General features: G+C 35.0%; 1 protein-coding gene across 1 annotated transcript in view; it reads right to left on the bottom strand.

The window, feature by feature from the left end:
- The window catches only part of APOB (apolipoprotein B), a 38,416-nt gene that overhangs the window by 13,512 nt on the left and 2,236 nt on the right, over positions 1 to 22,668 (bottom strand). The window contains exons 2-25 of the mRNA XM_026845901.1: positions 21,932 to 21,970; positions 19,285 to 19,400; positions 18,267 to 18,412; positions 17,064 to 17,217; positions 16,755 to 16,910; positions 15,641 to 15,765; positions 15,379 to 15,464; positions 14,391 to 14,610; positions 13,165 to 13,392; positions 12,864 to 12,981; positions 12,603 to 12,749; positions 11,316 to 11,527; positions 10,762 to 10,999; positions 10,038 to 10,214; positions 9,554 to 9,745; positions 8,673 to 8,840; positions 7,263 to 7,474; positions 6,581 to 6,763; positions 6,253 to 6,374; positions 5,390 to 5,600; positions 3,930 to 4,105; positions 3,629 to 3,816; positions 3,220 to 3,365; positions 804 to 1,180 (exon numbers count right to left, since the gene is read on the bottom strand). Of these exons, the coding sequence (XP_026701702.1) occupies positions 804 to 1,180; positions 3,220 to 3,365; positions 3,629 to 3,816; positions 3,930 to 4,105; positions 5,390 to 5,600; positions 6,253 to 6,374; positions 6,581 to 6,763; positions 7,263 to 7,474; positions 8,673 to 8,840; positions 9,554 to 9,745; positions 10,038 to 10,214; positions 10,762 to 10,999; positions 11,316 to 11,527; positions 12,603 to 12,749; positions 12,864 to 12,981; positions 13,165 to 13,392; positions 14,391 to 14,610; positions 15,379 to 15,464; positions 15,641 to 15,765; positions 16,755 to 16,910; positions 17,064 to 17,217; positions 18,267 to 18,412; positions 19,285 to 19,400; positions 21,932 to 21,970 (4,137 nt within the window). The remainder of the gene's footprint in view (positions 1 to 803; positions 1,181 to 3,219; positions 3,366 to 3,628; positions 3,817 to 3,929; positions 4,106 to 5,389; positions 5,601 to 6,252; positions 6,375 to 6,580; positions 6,764 to 7,262; positions 7,475 to 8,672; positions 8,841 to 9,553; positions 9,746 to 10,037; positions 10,215 to 10,761; positions 11,000 to 11,315; positions 11,528 to 12,602; positions 12,750 to 12,863; positions 12,982 to 13,164; positions 13,393 to 14,390; positions 14,611 to 15,378; positions 15,465 to 15,640; positions 15,766 to 16,754; positions 16,911 to 17,063; positions 17,218 to 18,266; positions 18,413 to 19,284; positions 19,401 to 21,931; positions 21,971 to 22,668) is intronic.

The following is a 22,668-nucleotide window of genomic DNA, read 5'->3' as shown; positions in this document are numbered from 1 at the left end:
AACATTTTGCTTTAAAGGCCAAAATGTTTTGGTAATTCCTAACTATTTCTGTAAAAATTGTTATTGTTTTGATATTTGGGGCTAAAACTTTGAACTATGAATAAATTAAATTTCTACATTACTAAATATAATTATGTGAAATGACATAAAGTTATGTCATTATTTAAACTTTTTGAAGATGGACTCTCAAGAATAACCTGTATCTAACATTGCTGGTTTAAAACTTTATCATGCTTCATTTATGGTGAGGAGTTTAAAAAAGGCTAAAGTTAATTTGTTCTTTTGCAACTTGAGAACTCAAACTTCAATTTTAGAGGAACTATTATAAAAATAGTAGTCTTAAAACCTATCCAGTCTGAGTCTGGGATAACTGCTATGTAATTATGGCAGTATATGGACATATATAAATGATTTAAAGTTTATATATCTACAAAAATAGAGTGAGAAAAAAACTGTGGGCAGATCTACACATACACTTGCACACCTGATTTTGAAAACACAACTTGTCAGATGCACAAGTGTTTGTAGAGTAATGCCTTCAGGTTTGAAGGACTCTTTCTTTAGTAGGGAATATCTAGGAAAATATGGACCTTAAAAGTCTTTATTGAATTAAACTGACTTCACATTTAGTGCCTGAATAGACAGACTCACATAATATCTCTAAAAACAAAGAGAAAGTGATTTAAGATTATACAACATTTTTCTTTAAATAAGCAGCAGGAAAATGAATATGCTGCATCTGATACATGGAAAATATTTAAAATAATTTTGCCAACATTGCAACATTTAGCACACATTCTTACCTTTCACACTGTAGGAAAGTAGCTCAAAAACTGAATCAGCGTTCGTGGTGTAAGTAGTTCTTACGCTGGATGCTTTCTCTGTGGTGCTATTAGCCAAAGTGTACGCTGCTGTCCAGTTGTAATAGTTGCTGTACACGTTAGCAGAGATCTCTAAAGTGCCAAGTAAAGGCACGTGGAGAGGATAGGATTCTGGAACAGTAAACTTTGGGATTCTGTACTCCTGAGCTGGCACACTTATTCCCATTGACTCCATTACTAGAGGAGGTGTTTTAACACTCTGTGGTACCCTTATGTCATGGGATGATCTTCCACCAAATGGCAATGGGATATTGATTAGAAAACTGTTCTTATTGAACCTGTATCTGATCCGGCCTTCACTAGGAAAAAAAATAAAAAGAAGAAGCGACTCTATTAGAAACTAAATCCGTGAAGCACATACATAAATTTCTATGACTCCTACTATTCCCATGAATCTGAGCTTACTTACATGTTTACATCGATGTCAATGGCTTTAGGTTTAGAGAGAAATGTAATGATGATCTATTATTATCAGTATTTTTTAAGCACTTATCTATCAGAATTTACTGATAGCTCTACTGGTGTCAGTGCATTCTGTCAATGTGTTTCCCCTTATTTCAAAATCAGGGAGACTCATAGGTGAAGTAGTCCAGAAATACATTCCTTCTGTAAGACTGTGCATTAGAATTCAAAGGTTCCTGATTCTTTGTCCAGAATTTAAGTAACAGCTCACAGGTGGAGATTGTCATTCAAGCGGCTAAATACACACAACTGTCATGAATCGCATTTGATTTTCTACTATGAGAATCCAAATCTGCTTTGTGAACATTGATGAAAAGATGTATTGACATGAAAATGATCTTCAAAATGAAGGAATTTGAATGAAAATAGCTGACATATAGGAAAAAAAAATGCTCACAAAACTGCCACGCTTGTGCAATGTGTCATGCTGAGTACCAGATAAAGGTGATTATATTCTTCTTAAAAAAAGTCATATATTCTTATAGAGATGTATGAAAAGTCTTATTAGTATTAGAAGTTGTAAAAACCCAAGTTATAAAGAATTTATCTTTCTGACCAGAAGCATTTAGAAAGTTGCATCCCAATATTCAACATTTATTTTATTATGAATAAATATAAAATACAAATCAAACTATTTGACCAGGAGCTAGGATGAGAAAAAAATGGATTGTCAGCTGGAAGGCTTGTGGGGAATAAGTGTAATTATGAAAAGGCAAAACAGGAGGAAACCCATCCTTAATTTGTGCATGAACAATAAGCTGGCAAAGATTATCTTCTTGTTTGTCTAACTGGTCTTTTATAACAAAATCTTTTTTACACTTAAGAGCTACATCCTAAGACGAAAATTAAGGAAACATTTTTGAAATTTGTTCCTTTATATCAAATGGTTAAAAAACCAACATCACAGAGCAGTAGAAATTACTATTATTATTATTATTATTATTATTATTATTACTATAATGTTGCCTGCTGATAAGAACACAGGAGAAAAAACAGTTTTTTCCTTGCTTATACTTAGCTTAGGAACACAATAGAGATATGTGTTGTTAACATACAGTTTCATATTAATACAGTGAAAGATAATACATGGAAAAACAGCGCTGAAAGGTAAAATGCAAGACTGTTTTTCATCTGGTTTTGTAATCCAATCCTATATTAGCTTCTGTTGTCCTTTACATTCATTTCAGCCATAAATATTTCCCTAGCTCATGGGAAAATATAGACTTGTTTCTATTTATCACAGTGGTAGCTGTGGGTGTACTCTGAAGATACTACCAAGCAACATTGTTCCTTGAATTCTTATGCACAGGCAGAGCATCAGTGTGATATGAACAGTAAACGGCAAGAACAGAATGTGCTAGGAACTGTAATGAGAGCAAATCCTGGCAGGTGCATGAGCGTTTTAAGGTCTAGATCCACTCTGGCTGACTTACAGTCTAATCTGGCACAGGCTGCCCAGAGAAGCTGTGGCTGCCCCCTCCCTGGCAGTGTTCCAGGCCAGGTTGGACGGGGCTTTGAGCAACCTGGGCTAGTGGAAGGTGTCCCTGCCCATGGCAGGGGGGTTAGGACTGGATGATCTTTAACCCAAACCATTCTACAAGGTTTGTTCAGTTCTCATTACTATACGATACTTCAGGATATATTTATATCCTGCAGGAGTGACTGCTGTAAAGTCTAATCTGTGTTAAAGCCATGCATCATTTCCTCCATATAATTTCATCTCTCTGGTCTTAAAATTCTTTGCTATGATTCCAATTTTATGCTAATGCTTACAGCAATTCTACACTGTTTCATAAAACAAAGTAAAATAACACAATAATATGAACAAATATCTATTTTCAGTTTCCTATGTGACTATCCTAGTTTCTCTCCCTACCTTTTCAGGAAAAGTTCTTCAGGAATGGTGATAACAGGCAGGTTAATTTTCTGAATGTTCAATTCTTGCAGTCCACTTAGTTTGTCTTGTAGAGTCTGGGCATAGGGGACATCTTTTGATGACTTTTGCAGCCAGTTGTTGGTTGCCTGCAATGAGGAGACAAGTTTTTCAACGTGAATAACAAGTTTTAGGACTTCCCAGTAAGCTATCTGAAAGTCATTGTAACTATTCACATACTGAGCCCTAGGCATCTGATAAAGTGACTGGTTCGATCAGTTGGAAATATCCATCTTATTCAATCTGATGAGTGCTTTTACAAATAGTTCCCATTTTGGCTTCCATGGGGAAGCCAAGAATTCACCCGGGCTATGTGGTCAAGCTGTAATATCTACTGTAGGTTGAAACATACCACGATAAATTGTGACACAATATGTCGCAGCGTCATATCTGTATGAGCCACTTTCCGATCCAGCAGTTCATTGGCATGCTTCTCAAAAGTTTTTGGGTAGTCTGAAAAGTCAACTGGGAAGCCAGAAGACATTTTTTTCACAGCAGCACTGGCACCTGAATTCCACTCTAGCTCAACTTTCTCTGAATCTGAAAATCATTAAATTAAAAGGGTAAAATTAGTAAGATTGTTCTTCTATTTAAGGATATACTATGAACTAATGTAAAAATGTTGTACATGTGGATCATGTTTTTGCCCCTACCGTATCTGAGAAGAACTCTTTCTGAAATTGAGTTTCCATGAGTTGTTGCAGCTGAATTTATCTGAAGATATCCTTTGGTTGGTGAATAATTAACCAATGCTTCAGTTCTAAGTTCGGTTTGCAGGCGAGGAATAGAAATGGTGCCTCTTAACACTGTCTCTTCTATTCCAGCATATCTGTGAAAGCAAAAAGTAAATGTGAACGTTAAAAATTTCACCCTACTTTTTCATCATTTCATCATTTCATTTAAATTTCATTTAAATTTAATCATTTCATTCAAATTTCATCATTTAAATCTGTAGAAAAGGCATAATAGGTGTTATAAAAAAAACCCATATTGAATCAAACTTGTAAACTCTGTTCTAACTCAATGAATGTTTTCAGATTCTGCTAGTTACTTTGGGATATCTATGGTAAATTATTCTAATGCTACTGTGCAGAAACACACAATAATAATTTCATATTAATTTAATAATATTGAAATGGATGCAAATATGTACTTGTCTTGGTAAAGTTGTACCTGAACCAAATTCTGAACTCCTTACTCAAGCTGAATTCTCTGCTAAGGATACAGACTGTGGCCACAAACCATATAGAAACAAAACACTTAACAAAATATATTATGCCACTGGGCTTTATTTTCTTTTATTCACATTTATTTTATATCTCTGTAACTTTGTTGACTTGAGCAAACTTCTAATATTATGTTAGGACAAATGAAAGCGGATTGAGGTCCCTGACATCTGTCCAAAGCTCCCACTGATATCAGAGGCAATTCTGCATGAACAGCAAAGACAAAGACTCCCTGGGGCACCATCAAGATCACAGAATTCCATGGAAGATTGAGGTTTATTAAAGAATGTGATCAGCTCATTTCACTATGGACTTGTGAGGCAGACAATTTTAGAAACCCTGGCAGGCTGAACATTTTTGTTAGCTCCCCTGTAGATGTTCCTGGAAATATTCTCATCATGAAGCGTGGGAATTTTTACAGGAAGCTCTCAGTTATTTTTGGTTTGGTTGCTTATTGGGTGCCATTAGACTTCTTCATGGGGAGATGTAATAATGTTTTTTAGAGCCAAACATATCCAGTAAAAGAGAATACCCCTCTGCACAAACCTTGCCTTGTTTATATCCTTGTATTATCACACCTGCAATAACAGTAGTAGGATGTCATTCTTGTAGTCATGTGTGGGCAAACATGGAAGAACTAGATCAAGGAACTTGTAATACAGATGATGTATATACATATAGTAGGAAAGATCAGTTGGTGTATTAGATGTATTTATTTCATGTATACATGACGGATTGCACATAAAATTCTTCAGGAGTTTTTATGTCTCTACATATAAGCAATTTCTCCAAACCGGGATAATATTTCCCAAAATTTTCTGCTATCAATAAAACCAGCTATCTTATTCAAAGGTATCTGTAAAAGTCAAAGTCATTTTCTGAGTTACCTTATCTGGCCAGTAAGAGTAACTTCAGAAATCTTCTTGTTGTTAAAGTCTAAGGCAAAGGTATATGCTTTCTTCCCAGGAATGGATTCATCAGTAATTCTGAAGTTTGTACCAAAGTCAACATCAACATACGGAATTTGGACATCACTGGCCAAAATCTTTTTGTCTCTGTTGTACCTGAAGGTCAGTGTGGCCTCATGCTGATTTACACCTGGAAAATAAAATGTACTTTGGTTATTCGTCACTATGGAACCTCTTTGGACTTTTCTTAAAAGGAGATTCAAAAAGGATCAACTGGAAATTACATCACCCTGAAGATCTAATGCAACCTTTGATGAGTCTGAATCAGAAACTGGGTCATTTTTTTTTTTTCTCCTCATCTTCTAAACATATGATGGGCTGATCCACTAATCCTGTCACTGGTTTTCGTTTGTTTGTTTGTTTTTTTTTTACCTAAACATGCCATCCTACAGATTGTCTGAAAAAAATGCTGTTTATGCAGTTCCTTCTCGATTTGTATGCTTTACTTCCATATTTCATCAGAAATGGTATTTTTCTCTTGCTTATATAGAACCCACTAACTTCTCCTCTTCCTGCTTCCATTCACTAACATCACACTTTTATTTAAATCATGGGGAAGCATTTTTAGGATATGAAATCAGCCTCTGATCATGAAAATCTTGTACTGGGTTTGCACACATGAAATGCAATGGAGTAAAGTGCTGGCCTGTTTGGGTGTGAAAATGGTATTCTATTTTATCCTGTAAAGAATTCAAGTAAGTTTTACTCATACAAATCTTTTTTCCATTAAATGACACAGTTTAAAACTGAGATAAACCATACTATTTTTTCCAGAATCTTACCTTCTGCCTGGACAGCAAACTTTAAGGTGTCTATCAGGTCATTTCCCTCTCTCTGCAGGTCATACTTTGCACTTGCAGAGTATTCCTTCACTTCACCTGTGGACACTATTTCAACTTCAAATCTAAAGGAAAAACAAATATCTTCTCAATAACTATTTTTTCATGACCAAAACCAGAAGAAACCATACAGTTCTCAATAGGTCTCCTTCTGAGCTGCTCCTGCTTTTCTGAGTGTAAGCTTTATGTAAGAGTGTACTGTAGATACTAAGCCCTAGGAGACAAGGTTAGTTAACACAAAATAAACACATTTAAAGCTGATATGACTTACCTGGATTCTCCAGTCAAGGGATAATATGGAGCTGCCTCTGTGTCACTGGCATTAGAGTACAATAATTTGGTGCAGAAATTTAGACCAGCAATGAAAGGTTTGCAAGAAGTCCAGGTTTCTTGGTTCTCAATCAGAGGTGGAATCTCTTCAGTTTTGGCTGGAGACACCAAATGCAGTGTATTGCTGGAACAGAAAAATGAGCTGTTTTTCCCAGGGCAGGTGTTCAGACATTGTCCTGTTAACAAGGTTATTTTCTGAATAAAAATCACTTATTAAAGTAAGGGTTTAATGAAATAACATTTGGTGGTTAAATGTTCAATTTGTTTATTATTATAAGTATTATTATTTATAATGTGTATTGAGCCCTTTCTAGAAGTAATGTACTTCCTTTAAATTAAATCTAAAGGTAGGCATTGCTATTATAATTTTATTTGAAAGAAAACAAACAAACAAAAAGAAATAGAGACTTGTTGAAAATCTCTGAAAATAGTGACAAATTAAAGAACCTGTAAACCATGACTCCCAGTTGCCATTTATCTTACAAAAGAAGTTATCCCAGTTTTACAGTGCCTGGGATTTTTCTGGACAGAAAATTTCTCCATGCCTGCCCTAGCCTCACAATAAAAACCAAGAAGAGGTGGGAAGAACACAGCGTTGAAAGTTCTCGTTCAGTTTTCATTACCTGATACTGAGGAGCTTTGTTGGAGTCTTCGGAGCAGGAATGCTGAATTTCAGCTGTCCAGCTTTCATACTCACATGTGCTTCAATCCCAGACTCATGGAATATATTTGAATTCATCTCCACACCACTTCTAGCAAACTCAGGCATGTTTATTCCCAGGTGTGTTACAAATTCAATTGCAACTGAAGGTTTAGCAGTGAGTTCTGCTTGCATCTATTTAATAAAACCAAAATGGTGTAATTGTTTGTCTAATACACTTGTTACTGGTTTTATAAAACAAATATAATAGTCTTAATAATCTAGAGGTAGATTTTATATACTTGATTTTAATATACTGAAAATTGGATTCCCAAGTCACATAAGCACAGGGACCATATAGGTGGTAACTGCAATGTAACAAATAGGGCAAGATGATAACACCAAGGAACCTTACCTACTTTAATGTAAAAATACTCATGCTTCAGAAGGATTTTGTACATGGAACTACTTGCATGTATTTTTAAATTTGAAGGGAAGAGCCAATTTTCCATTGTTAAAAAAACCAAACCAAAACAAAACAAAAAACCCCACCAGTTTTCAAAAAACAATGAGCAAACTGACAAAAAATAAATGGATCCAAGGTTTTAATTTCTCTAAACAGAAACCAGCTTATTTTCAAGCTTTTGGTTTGGCCATTACAGAAAGAAGGGACAGAATGCAAAATTCTGGAAAATATTCCAAAAGGTAACTAAAAGGCCACCAGTATTAAATTTGAGGACTTATTTTTTGGTTTTACTTATATCATGTATATGGTGGAAAACTTAAAGTTCGGGTGAACTGAAGCTGTTGAGAAATTTATATAAAATATTGACTAAATTAGAGGAAAATAGTTATTAAACTATAAAAATGAACAATATTTATTTATAAATTTTAAGTGGATAATTAATTTTGTGTCACATGCTCTTTAATTGTTACAATTTTAAAATGTTTCCCTTCAGATTAAAAAAAAAATCATTTAACTCAATTTTCAATATTTCTTTTAACTGAAAATCAAAATTTTCACTTTGAATTGGCCACATCAATTATTAACTGTTCGGTTTGAACAGCAAATTCACATGCTGTAGCTTTTGTATTATTCTCAATTTAAGATCAGAGAGAGAGAAGTAAACAGAGATTAAAAGGATAATTTTTGAAAGGGTGATTAAAATACTTCTAATTAATAAAATTAATTATGTATCATGCTTAATTCATTATATGTATTACTTCTTACTTTAACATATATGTCAACCATAAATTAACTGGAGACCTCTAACAAATAAGTTGTTTATTAAATTTTGAGAGTATTTAAAATTTTTCTGGTGTTAGTTTTATCCCTAAATTAGATTGTAGATTATTAGGAGAAGACAAAATATAAACAGCTGTTGAGACTTACGCTTTTTTGATGAAGCTTCACAGCTACTTTGGCCCCAGGTGTGGCTATTCCAGACAAGGCAAACTTCAGTTGCAAACCTGCTCCAGTTGGGAGCTCAAACTCATTGTCCATGAACATGTAGTGGACAAATAAATCCCTGTCAACACCTTTTGAGATGGCTTGTGCAATCTGTGAATCAAACAAGGAAGTGAGCACTAACAAATCTACACTTTGGAATTCATACATTTCGTACTTTAAAAATTGATCACGGAACGATTGTAACTGTATAATGCGAAAATTTATTTTTACACATTCTCCTGTAGATTCCTTCAAAAAATGTACTAAAGACTTCTAATGAAAATCTCAGCTTTAAATGAATACTAGATTTTATCACCTGCCTTGATCATCTACCTTGACATACACACAGAAAGGTGAATTGGTTCAGAGAACATGTAGCATGCTGGCTTCCCCAAAGTCAGTGTAGAACTGGTTTTTTACTTCAGTGAAAGAAGGGTTTTACCAAATATTCCCAAACTGTACTACGTGCTCGTTTCTTACTATATTATTGCTTAATATTAATATATGTTTTCATAATTAGAAACTTAGCAGTATGACATAATGGCCAACACTAAGAGCTTGGGCACTGTTCCAGTAGATAATCATACAGTAAGATCTGAACCTTCCCTTTCTCCTTCCTCTCACCCATTTTCTAGGAGGACTCTACCTGTTTATTCAGGAATCTTCATGGGTTTCTCAGAGTCCTTCAGAGTAAACCTGGATATTTTATTTTAAATAATTTTATTTTCATTCATTACATAACTGATAAACACAAACTAAATCTTAAAAAAATCTTGTAGAAAAAACTCAAACTAATAAGACACATTGGTGCATCAGAAACATACCATTTCTGGAATAGTCTGAAGAGTTTTAACACTCTTTAAAATCATGCTTCCCAGCAACTTGAAATCGTTGAGTTTCATGTAACCAAGTTCTTCACCCAGGATTCTCAGATATGCTCTTCCTTCAGGAGCTTCCTTGTTGCCCAATTCTTTTATCAGTTTTTCAAGGTTAAGCATTATTCCTTTCATGAAATCCTGAAAATTCAGTCAGAAATTAGTAAACCAGACTTATGAGAAATCTGTAAGATCGTATACCTAAACCAGTTAGTTAATATCAGTTATTATGCACACGCACTTCTTACAAATTTATCTCCTGACAAAGGCCTGTCCCACATACAATTAAGCAAAAACATTGTTAAAGAGCATTTATGATTTCTATTTTAGCTTACCAGAAGAGAAGGTTCACATACAATAAAGAGGGAAGTGCTGTAATTATTGTGTTAAGATAGGAATGCCACGCTGTGCAGAGAGTGTTTTCAAGCTCTACCTGATTCTGCTTGCCATCCTGGGAGTAACCAAAATAGTCAAAAAGTGCCTTGGAAACCTTCTCTGGCACTCTGCCATCAACCCAGTACAAAGCCTTGCTTGCAGTGTCTGGGAAAAATCCCTTCTCTCCAAACAAAGCTTCCAGTGTTGGTTCAAATCCCTTTCCATCCAAGCCAAGCTGAAATGAACAAGACAATGCAACAACTGAGACAGTTTCCCCAGTTCTTTGGAGCTTTAGAACAAACAGACTTTCTGGGGAACAAACAATTCATTTAAAGTGTATCCTACAAGTCCATGATAACTAAGGGAAGATATAAAATACTAGGTCTCACAATTAATTGTACCTCTGTGGTGAGGTCCAACAAATAACCTATGCATAGGCTGTATCTCGCTTAAAATCTACTATGAGTACTTCAGGGTGCCAGTAGTGATTCATTAGCATGAAGTCAATTTGTTACAGATGGGTTCATTTTACCCTAGCTGAGGCCTTTAATAACTCCAACAAGGCCGTCTATCCAGTCAGTGGCAAGTGACATCACATAATGGATGGCTTGCTCTAAAGCCCATTGAGATCAAATGAAAGTCCCCTTGTAAACGTAGTGATCTTTAGATTTCTTCCAAAGCTTGTAAAAACAATACATTATTCAGAGAAAGTTGTTATAAGAAAACAGAAATGAGAAAGCAAACAGCTGAATACTAGCAAAAAGTTTTGATTATTGTTGTACCTCAAAGATATCGCTTGGGCGAAATCCATACACATTCAGGGTGGTTCTTAGCATAGTCTCTTTAGGAACATAGCTGCTTGGATCAAATACCACATTTCCCTCTACTTTGGCAGAGACAGGATCAAGTCCAGGTACAGAAACTCTTTTGGAAATCTGATAATTTTGCGAGAATTTTCTGAAATCTTTGGCTGTTGGAACTTGGTTTCCTTTCAGAGCTTCTTCAACTTGGCTTTTCAGACTAGGAAAGAGGATAGCAATGCAAATATGGTTACTATAAATTATGAAAATGCATGTAGTCCTAGTTGGGGGATTTGTTGTCTCACTTGAGGACATTCATACAGCTAAGGTGATTATAAATGGCTAGCTCTCTGCACATATTAAGAGTAAAAATAAGATTTAAGGCAAAGACTGTAAAGTGGCACTGCTCTGACAAAGCCATATATTTACTCAGCTGATGTGCTTGTTCAAACAAAGTAAAGAAACAAAAAAAAGAAACAAACAAAAAAGAACTTTGTTCTTCCTAGGAGAACAGTATATAACTAAATATTACTTACTCTTCAATGCCTACTTCCTCAGAGTCTAGGATGTTGGCAATGTGTGAGGCAATAAAGCTTTTCACTTGCTCGTTCTTCTCCTTTGTAAGGACTCTCAAAATCTTTGTGAGATCACTTGGGGAAGGATTTTTCATCAGTATGAGATAGGCCGCTAGACGTTTGTCTGTAGGTGCATCCCCTTCTTGGAACGCTCTCAGAAGTACTGAACGGTCCTATATAAATAGATACAGGTTTGCAGTGATGAGCTGGATAGTAGATGATATCACTAACCTCTCTTGGGAATATATAGGGTAAAATACTTTCAGGGATGTAATTTTTTCAGGACTGCATAACAATTTCTATTCCTTATTTCTATAACTGACCAAAAATATTTCATTGAAGCTATTTTGAAAAAGTTTCTTTTGACAGAAAATGTCATAGAAATTATAGTTTTATTAAGACTGATTTTCTTATCCTATATCTAGTAGGTTACTTTTTTGTTTAGAATACTGAGTTTTGATTGTTGGGAATCAGAAGTATTCTGGTCTGCAAACAAATTCTCAAATTTTAGAAAAAAGGTCATTCAATTTAGGAAAAGATGGTGAAATTTGCCTGCTGCAGGAAATTTTAAAAGATAGTTTGAAAAGAAATAATAATTAAAAAAATTGAATGCTTTAAATTAAACTGAATCTGAGGATGTGATCTCCAGGTGTTTCCAGGACCCAGACTCATTAAGCCTTGTTGGAAACAAAAGCCCGTACGTCTCTTAGAGTAGAATCTTGTTGAAACTGAAAATATTTTACTATACTAAGCTCAAGTGCTCTGTATAATGAATGACACCCATTCTGTAGGAGATGCTTTAATGTCACTGTCCTGTAAACATAAATCTGACCAGCACTATTAATAACAGTGACAACAAAATGCCAGTAAAAAATAGGGACCTCATTTTTTCTTAGTTAAATCCATTTAAATCTGGAGTAATTTGTTAGTTAAACCCCCCTTTAGGTAGAACACCATTTAAGACACTATAACAAGAACAGATCCAAACTTCCCATTTAAACTGAGACTACCTGTGCAAAGCAACAGCATCTCAGAGGAGCAACACCCACTGAGTCAAAAGACTGCAGAACTTCTCAGATAATGTATGTGGAAACAACTAACTAAAGGAGTTCTAAACAAGCTGGAGGCAGCGAAAAGAGAGATAGCAAAACTATGAAATTAGTGAAAGGTTTTGCGCATTTAATAAGTTCAGTGAACAGTCAAGGTGAACTGCAGACAGTTTATGCTGGTTCTTGTGACGCGATTTACCTCTTCAGTAACAGTCATTTTCCTGAAGGCCTGGATGGCTGCTTTCTGAACTGAAAGTGATGCAGCTTCATTTCTGATACATGTCTTAAGAGAAGACTTCAGGTTGGGTTTAACTTTCTCCATTACTGCACCCATGTTTCCAATAGCCTGCCAGTGATGAAAACACATAAAGATGATAAACATTTTTTTCTTCACTGAGAGAAGTAGAGTAATATAATTTAAAATAATAGCCTGCATGAGGAAAGAAGGAAATATAAATACCCGAAGTGTGAGGTAGGTGAGTTCATCTTCCCCAGAACAATCAGTGCCAAGCAGTGATACCATGAAGTCTGCAACGTCTGTTATTTCCTCTGTCACAATCACCTTCTCATTGTAGAATCTAAAGAAATAAACACATTAGAAACATAAGGAGAAAAAGGGAAATGTCTATCTTTTATTGCTAAAGAGCAAATTCATGAGAATAACAAAAAATCCTCAAGAAGTGACTGTTCTTAGGGTTTCTCTAAGCATTGTAATGTATTCTTGAGGTTACTTTGCACAATTACATGCTATCATTACTTACTCAGTAACAGAATGGCTCAAGCCGTAAAAAGAAGCTCTACTTGGCTGATACTGGGCCATGTTAAGAATTTCCCGTATTCTTTCTGGAGTTGGAGAAGGCAATAGTCCCAGGGTATATGTGACCAGGTCCACCACAAGCGGATTCACGTTTCCAGTTCTCAGTATTTGAAGGACTGCACCATAGCACTCCGGAGTCCCACACTGAGTCAGGGCCTGAACTGTGATGGAACTGAAAGGAAAAGTGATGATTTTGATTAATTAATTCCCTGGTTGCAGTTATCACCGCATATTGCATATTTGAAATAAACATTTGACAGGTTTATTAAGGTGTGTTAAAATACATGAGGTATGCATGATGGAAGAAATCACACAATTGTTTATCAAAAAGAAGCTTCTTAGTTTTACAAGTTATAGCTAACATGGTTAGCTATGAACAACAAGAAAGTATTAACAATACTATAATTATAGAGACCTATCTATACCTTTTTTTATCTCCACAACAGACTTTCCCACAACTTTAAGTATTATAATATAATATTTTGAACCAGACTGAGGCTCTAGTACCTGTACAGACTGAGGATGTAAAGTATGTGTGTGTAAATTGACACAAGTCCAGCGAGGACAGAAAAGTAAAGGTGGGAAATAGGGGGTGGGGTCAGACAAAAGAATTGTGCCCTTCCATGTCTCCAAAAGCCACTTTCAAACTTTGCTATAAATCAGACTTGGGAGTTTGGAATTACAGTCATTGTCCTTGAGCAAAACTGCATGAAAGATATTTGGCTATAATAACATATCCGCAGGATGGCCTCTGGCATACACATGTGGGATGGTGGTGGGGAAAAAAATTCTGTACTGGGCTGTGTTATACTCTAATTTATAGTTCAGCCTCTCCAATAAGTTCAGAAGATTTGATAAGGGAATGATCAAAACAATATTAGTTCTTCATAGAAGGCTAGAACTTTCAGATCTATTTGAATTCTTATGCTGTTCTCAAATATTTAATGTTCAAATTCCAATTTCTTATGGAAAAATGTGAAATACAGTTTTTACTCTCTCTGCCTTATTTCTCTCTCTAGATAATTCTGATGATACTTATCTTTCTGAAAGACACTCTTACATCTAATTAACCTCTAATTTAAAACCACTTTTAGTAAATCATCGACTTCAGAATGGATTTGCTATGACATTGACACACGGTGTACTTGACAATGAACTGTTGTAACATACCTTGAAGCTTCCATCATCTTGGGTACAAGAGAGCCAAGAGTGGTGTTGTGTAAACTTCTAAGTCCAGAAACAAATTTGTAAAAGAGTCTTGCTCTCTGCTGGTTCTGTTGTGAGTCTGTAAGTTTCTGCAGTTCCTGAAGGATTTTCAGAACAGCATCCCCCTGCCTGGGAAATTTGGCATCTGTACTTTCCAGTGCAAGTCCCTTCTCTTCCAGTTCATCTAGCAATTAAAAAAAAAAAATGCATTCTTTATGTCTTTATCAAGGAGCTATGTTAATTTTTATCTTGTCATACATTCAGTATAAATATTAACTCTGTAGATTATTCTATATGATAAGTGTTGAAGTTTAACAGCTTAACAGTTTCTAAAAATAACTGGAATTATATTCCAACTGGAGTGGAATTTATATGTAATTCTCCCAGAAGTTGAATGATACCTATTTGCATAAATTCTTTTAAATTTTCATGAAGATGACTCCTTAGCACCTTTTATATTAGCATAGTTTGCTTTTTCAACTTTTAATTAATATATTTTAGGCAAAATATGTTATGACTAGGAATAAAAACTGCACGTTAAAAAGTTGTGTTTTGGAACCAAATATACAGACACCATGGACTGTTTACATTTGGCAGCTGAAGTTAAAAGTTGCATAAGAAATTATCGTTAGCCAAAACCGGTTCATTACACTAATTTCCAATAAGATTAAAATTACTTTCCAAGCAAATGATGTATTTTTAATTATAAAGAATAATTTCAAAAGTAAAATGAAAAGAAAAAGATTATTTTGAATTACAATGGTTTTAAAGTTTTCAGGTTTCCCATTTTATACCCCGAGCTTTTTCCTGACTAAATTGATCAGATTTCATTAAAAATTATGAATTATTTTCGTCCCCCAGCTGCATCTTTAATTAATTCCCCGTTTAAAAAAGAAAAAAAAATGTCTTTGTCTTTAATCTGTATTTGTATTATTGAGAATTGCAGCTATACCTCCATCAAAATTTCTGTTATTTATCTTTGGGGTGTCTTCAAGCTTCAGTGTCTGGTTGATCTCTGTCATCATACCATAGCGATTTCTAGCAAACAAAGAAAAATTCGGTGCTTTAGATGAGTCTAGGTACCTTTGAGGGGTCTTGCCGTGCCTCCTGCCTTCTTGACGTATTTGGGGATGAAGTCAGGGCACAATGTGATACATCATCATTTAAAAAAATATTTATAAATATAGGGTAATGATATATAGTGAGCAACTTACTTGTATGAGGAAGGCAGAAACAGGTGTTTCTCACTGCAGACCACATCTCTTATATGCCTTTTCTTTGCATCAATATTGTAATGACAGAATTGAGTGCTCCTTAGAAGGGTAGATAATGGGATGTTCTGTAAAATAGTTTGGCAGTCATTTTACTGAATAGTATAGGAAACAAACAGTTTTAAAGGCAGCCACAGTTTTACTGTAGTATTAACAGTTACAGCGTATTGGAAACGAAGCTGCATAACTGGAACTATTCTCACACAAAGACAAAATTGTGCCAGTATCAATCTTTAGTCTTGAGTCTCTTGACAGGCAAAAATTCCACTCAAATTTTCCCTCAGGCCTTATTGAGGTGTTTGGCTTAGTAGTTACTGCATGACTGATCCCCTGCTGCCACAATAAATGACTCCTTCATAGAAAGTATTCTAAAAGTAGTTTAGGCCTCTTGCAACAGTTGATGCTCTTTTAAATTTCACTCTTATTATACAAATTCTAAAGCTTTCTACAACAATCCGCAGAAGTGGCAGAAATTATAAAATGTGTTTTTAGCATGATATGAAATCCTAATTTTATTTATTTATTTATTTATTTTTTATTAGGGAAAATGCTCAAAAGCACTGGAAGAAATCTGACAATATTCATGCAAGCAACTGCATTTAAATGTTGTGGATTAACTGTCTGAAAAGAATGTCAAACCAGTTACTTCAGGACATTTAGAGCCCTCTCCTCCTGCACGCCATATACACATCAGGGTTTTGGTGGACTACGTGTGTTAAATGAAATTGGAATGCTGAAAATTTTGCACCACAAAACTAAAATTCTGGATATGATCTGATAGGTTATCATGTAATCAATGTACTAAATCCATCTATGAAAAGTTCTCTTTTAAAAATAATGAGAATAACATGAAACAAGTTAATTACACTCCTTTTCTCCATTTGTTTGTATCTATTGATGCCCACAAAACTAGAGTCTGATCTAGATGCAAGGGTGCAGAAAATCCATTCAAGATTTTAGAAGATAAATACAAAATTTAGTTGTTGTAGTAGTTGTTTATGATTTTAAGTGATGTGTGAAGAATGTGATATCATATGGTTTTTGATGTGATACTTACTAGTCCCTTTACAATGGCAATAGGGCTGACATAATCTCTGATGGGACTGAAGTTGTCACAGGCTTTCAGGTCCCTGTTAACTGAAATTTCTTCTGCAACATTTCCTTTTCTAGATTTGAACTCAACTTCACTGTCACACTTTCCATATACAGTATCCTGGAAAAAAGAAAGAAATCAGTGTCTTTGTTCATGCTGTCAGACATTTTGTGATCTAGCTGAAAAGCACCCTTTCTCATCTGAATTTCCAGGTCTTTTGAAAGTGATGTTCCCTTTGTAAGGAAATAAAGTGAATGTTTTCGAAACACCTACCATTGAAATTGTTTTTACATTTTCTACTGTTTCGGTTGGCACAACTAGTGCTGAGATGATCCCTCTCTTGAGATTCAGTACATTCAGAGGTTCGTCCTTCTCTGGATACAGCTTGACATTTGTTCCATCCTGAATGCTGAATTTTAGCTCATGCCTGCCCAAAAAATCCCCAATGTTAGTATGAAATCATGTTAAAGCCACCCAGTGAAGAACATGTTATCAATAAACTGATGCACTATAGCTAAGGTATAGTGTTTATCTTGGTCTATCATTATATTCTATTCACTGTTTTTACTATGAGAGGGTATTACTATTAAAGAAGCAAAATTCTAACCAAGGACATTCTGATATCACCATATTACGTCATCTAAGGACAAGTAAATATCGAGAGTAATGGCTGTAAGTTGGAATTGCATAAATTCAGAGAGGAGATAAGTAAATTTTTAGAATGAGGTAATTATTAACTACTGCAATAGACTAAAAAAATGATGAGAAATATTCTCCACTAGTTGTAGTCTTTAAATAAGATCTTAATTGTTTTCTGAAAAATATTTTAACACTGTCTCCATGTTGTTTTGAGATCCATGGCTTTTGAAAAAAAGGAGGAGTGGATACTGGGGCATTGATACAAGCATGAAGATGCACGAGTAAAACATGCACTGACAAGCACTAGAGACTACTTGGGTTGAGGGACTAGTAGCAATAAGTTACTAAAGCAGATAAGTACGGGAAAGATAAGTTGCATAGGTTATTAAGGCTCAGGATAGGAAATCTGAACTTCAGTCTCAAACGCCTTTCTATTGCACGGTCTTTGCACCATGTCAACAAAGGAAAATTATCTTACAATGTCTGCACACAGCCATTTGAGAATTTGCTTACGAGAAGGAACATTCCACTTGCAATAATCTTTCAGAGGACTACCCAAGATTTTCCTGATGTAGATGATATAAATGACAAAAACATCCCTGGTGAAAATACTTACTTGATGGAAAAAAAAACCCTTCCCTACTAGCAATTGAGTACTGTGGCAAGTTAGCCCTAAAGTGTGTCAGTGAGACTTCTGCTGTGGAACCAGCTTATAAATCTACCATGGTATAATGAAATGGGTTCTATGCCTGGAAAAACATAGCCAGGGTGGACTGTAACATTGCAGCCTGTTACATGTTAAGGCTACAAGCGTTGATGATAACTGATCCTGCTTACTTAGACATGGCACTCGCAAAGTCCTCAGAGTTCTTTGACTTTTTCAGCATGGTCCGTCCCTCAGTGTCAACACCAAATGTCTCCCTCAGGGAGCAATGCATTGTCCTCAGGATGAAGTGGCATAGCTGTGGCACCTCCAGTTCAACCTGAAAACACAAATATGATGTGATTATCCTTTCTGCATTATCATATTTCTAGGATCATCCAGTTACAGTTTTGAAAATATGGTACTGTTTGGGTTCTGTAAAGTGTCAGAATCACCCTGCTAGCAGCTGTTGGGAAAATTCCAAAGTACTCTAAATAGCTTAAGGTAACTTGAGGGAGAAGATATGATATTTGCTTGGCTAATGTCATGGAGTATACCATATACATTGTAAACTAGCAACTTAGCTTCTAAAAATTTATAGTACTAGAAGAACTCTATGAAATCCTGAGTCATTACACTGATCAGTGTTTAGACTCTGTGAGAACAGTGTGTGCTAAATAAAAAAAATGTTTTCCCCAGTTACTTCATTTCAGAAAAAAACCAACCCAAAACAAAAAACACAATGAGAAAGTTCTGGGCAAGGTGGAGGGATACTGCTTAGTTTAATGGCATACAAGACCTTTACCTCCTACAGCCCTGATCCTGGCTTGACTGTTACCATCAACAGGTATCGAGTGGTATTCATGGTGCCAGGGAGCTCTTCTAGTTCAACTTCTAGAATTGTTTGATGGACATTGGTGGAATCAACCCGGGAGCTAAGGAAAACAGAACTACTAGGTCTTCCCCCTCTCTTGTGTAAAAGTACAGCCAGATCAGAATTGAAATGCATTGGCAAAGAGGTATGAAGGAGTTTTGCCAACCTCAGTGCCTTCTGTCTAGGACAGGGAGGGATTAGCCTTCAGAACTCTCAACATGAGCCTTTCAAAAGAATGATCATGTTTGGAAAAGCATTGAAGGATGCTCTCCAGCTGCCAGCTCCCACATTATTCAGTATACAGTCCCAATCAGTTGTATTTACTTCTGTTTCCCTACCTTGCAAGTGATCTTTGAACCACTTCTAGAATCTGCTGTTCCCGTGATCCCATTTGATGTTTCTGCTTCATATAAGTAAACATATTTTCTGAGGTGTTTAAATCTGGTTGCATCTTCTGCAATTGGGAAAACAAAAGTGCTTTTATGACTTGGGTGGATATGCATATGTAGATGCTTACAATACATGCTTAATGTTGTGTAACAAAAATGAATGCCACATATAAAGGAAGAATGAGGACCCTCCCACTATTGCCTTTTACATGATAGCTTTCAGACAAAGAAGTAATGCCTTCATGTCAGCTGGATACTTTCTGAAGCATAAGACAAAACTTGTGGGGGAAGCATAAGTTTTGGGGTCCACTGCTCTGTGTGATGCGATATGACAATATGACCCCACAAAGGCCCCATTAAAGTTAATGTCAAAACCAGGAGAAAAATTAAGATGTGGAACTGTTTTATAAACGACCCTATTGCTTCTAAATTAAACCAATCCAATGGTAGTTTTCAAATCGGTAATAAAATGATTCATTTCAGATCAGATTTTTCTATCACAATTCAAATGCAAAGAGCTGATTTATCTGTTACATGAGACTAATAGCAAATAAACGCAGACAGAAGACCAAAACTAGTGTTCCTCAATACCATTTCACTTGAATCTACTGAGTATCTTTCCACATCAGACTCTTCTGAAACATGGTCTCCTCTAATTCACTAATTAGATCTGCAAATTTTACTAGAGTAGACTCTTTAATGGAGATAAACTTCAGTTATACGTAAAGCATCCAGAACAAGGTGGAAACACTCAATTATTAAGAACAAAGCAGAAGGAAATATTTGCAGAGGTGTATGGACTTCCTTAAAAGGATGAATTTCACCTGTGTTTAATCTGTCCCTGTTGCTTTCAAAGTCAATTAATCTGTAATTCTAAACTATACAAGCAAGAATGAACATGGTAATAGGGACATATAGAAAAAAATATTTTGTCTTAGTGACAAATATAGGGAAAAAAGGGATATAAGATCTCTTGGTGTTTGGAATGCATAATGTATGACAAACAATATCCTCAGTTACAATTCACTCTCATTATAACTGCAGGCATCGTTTTAAATGAAACATATGATGATCAGACATTTTAAAGGACTTTGTTAGAGCAGTTTAGAGCCAGAAGTTACTGTTCCCTCTGTTTAGACTGGGCAGCTCATTGGGATTGTGATGCTGAGTGAAAAGTTATTTCCTATATTGCTCCTCTGTGTTATTTATGACTATCTGAACATATTAGACTCCTGATCTACTTTTATGGGGAAAAAAAAAGTAGTCATCTCAGTATAAAGCCATACATTCATCATCTGTATGAATCTGCCTGCCTATACCTGCCATGAATGTAGCTTAATCTTTCTATTTTATAAAATATTTGTCATGACAGAGGCCAATGGCAATGTTGTCTTGCCCTTTATGCCACAGAATTGCATGCTTGGATAGCATAACAGAATAGTACTATGAATCTCATATTTCTACCTTGGAGTATCACTGTTATAAACTTTGCATACTTTAATAGTGTTTCAACTGAGATTACTTTCATGTAATTGCTAAACAGAATTAATGTCATTAATACTAGCTGTCATACGGTAATCAGCATCTTACAAACATTTGGAAATGGAATTATCTAATTAACCTTAAAATTAACTGCTATAAAAAAAAATAAAATTAAACACTGTTGCTGTCACTTTTGACTATCCTGGACTATAAAACAGCTTAACTGTACATTCTCAGAAATTTTTGCAACACCAATGTCTACTATGCTAAAGACAAAAGGTTAATTATTGCTTCATTTCCTGCTTTTAAACAGACATATAATGTAAAGGAATAAGGAAATGATAAGATTAGAAATGCAAATACCCAATAATTCGTTGTATGAAAAATACAGAAGAAATTGGCAGTGAAGCCCGTAAATCTGAGTTGGTTCAGGCAGTTTTAAGTAAACCCAGCTGCCTGGAGATGGTGCTAAAGCATCCAACAAGAGGGAAAAAAAAAGGCGAACAAAACAACTCCTCTGGTACTTTGACCCTGTGGTGGAACATTATGTATCTAACCAAGCAGTCAGGGCCAGTCAGAGTTCATTATAAAGATAGGGCATAAAGTCAGCATTTCCTGACTCTTGTTTGAAGAAATTGCTGTCCTTGCTTACAGAGTTGATGATTTATTCTACAGGTATTTAGTTAGATACCCAGTGCAATTCTGTGGATTTAGCAGCCACTGTGAAGGGTAAATGAGAAATAAGCTTCAGCCTGTAGAGTGAGTTTAGATCACAGCTAAAGCTTCACATCTGATAAACAGGGATTTCCAGATTAAGGAATTTACACCTGACAATTAAGAAATCAACAAAATGATGGAAAGTAGTTCCTTAATGGGAGCTTTTAAAAAGTTTAGAAATTCAGCTTCTCCAGTCAGGAAACTTTTTGATATTATATGGATAATTCATGGAAAACTAAATACCTAAAATAAATGGCAATAAAGACTTTAGAATACTGCCATAATTTTTGTTTCATTTATTTCAGTGAAAGAGGTTTATGGAATAGGAAAAGCAAAGCTTTCAAAGATCTGTTCAGGCAACATAAGATAACAAAAGCAAATGCAAGAAATCAGTTACTTGAACATCCTGGATTTCCACTTTCAGGCGTTTCTTCTTCTGTAAAGAATAAAAACAAGAATTAAAATCTAGAAAAGCAGTTTATAGCTATAAAACAAGTGGTATGGAAATATAAATGGAAATACTATGTTTGACCTTTTAAATTCATACCTAGTTTTGATGTAGTCTGGCACACATGTAAATAAAGAAAAGTACTATTAACATTGACGATACAGAGTTCAGTCTAAAGGCAATTACAGTAGGTGTGTTGAAATTGTGAACTAAAACCTCAGAACAGGTTCTTTAAGTGACTAAATTAAATTATTTTGGTTTAAACTGAGAAGGATCAGCTTCTAGGTTAACAAGTATTTTTAAAATCACTATGTTATGTGAAATAGAAAGTTTATATATAATAGACACAAAATGTAGAGGCGGACGGATGAAATGTACCATATAACACAATTTACTTTAAAATTTTTGTCTGAGCACACAAATATACTGTATAATGGATGAATGGCTATATTTTTCTTTTGTACATTTAAAAAAGGACGACTTTGACAATACCACAATTCTCTGCTATTAAATATTTTTTTGCATATTGAGAGTTCATTATTTGGAGGAAAAAAACATTGATTCGAGCTAAGAAGAATCATTTACTCCAATCTGTCTTAGGTATGTCCCATAAAATAAAATAAAATAAAATAAAATAAAATAAAATAAAATAAAATAAAATAAATAAAATCTAGTAAATTTGCTGT

This window comes from Athene cunicularia (genome assembly GCF_003259725.1).
Source record: "Athene cunicularia isolate RWA chromosome 3 unlocalized genomic scaffold, athCun1 chr3_part1, whole genome shotgun sequence".
NCBI classification, from domain to species: Eukaryota; Metazoa; Chordata; class Aves; order Strigiformes; family Strigidae; genus Athene; species Athene cunicularia.
The sequence above is the reverse complement of the archived record's forward strand: the minus strand, read 5'-3'. Positions and strand labels throughout refer to the sequence as shown.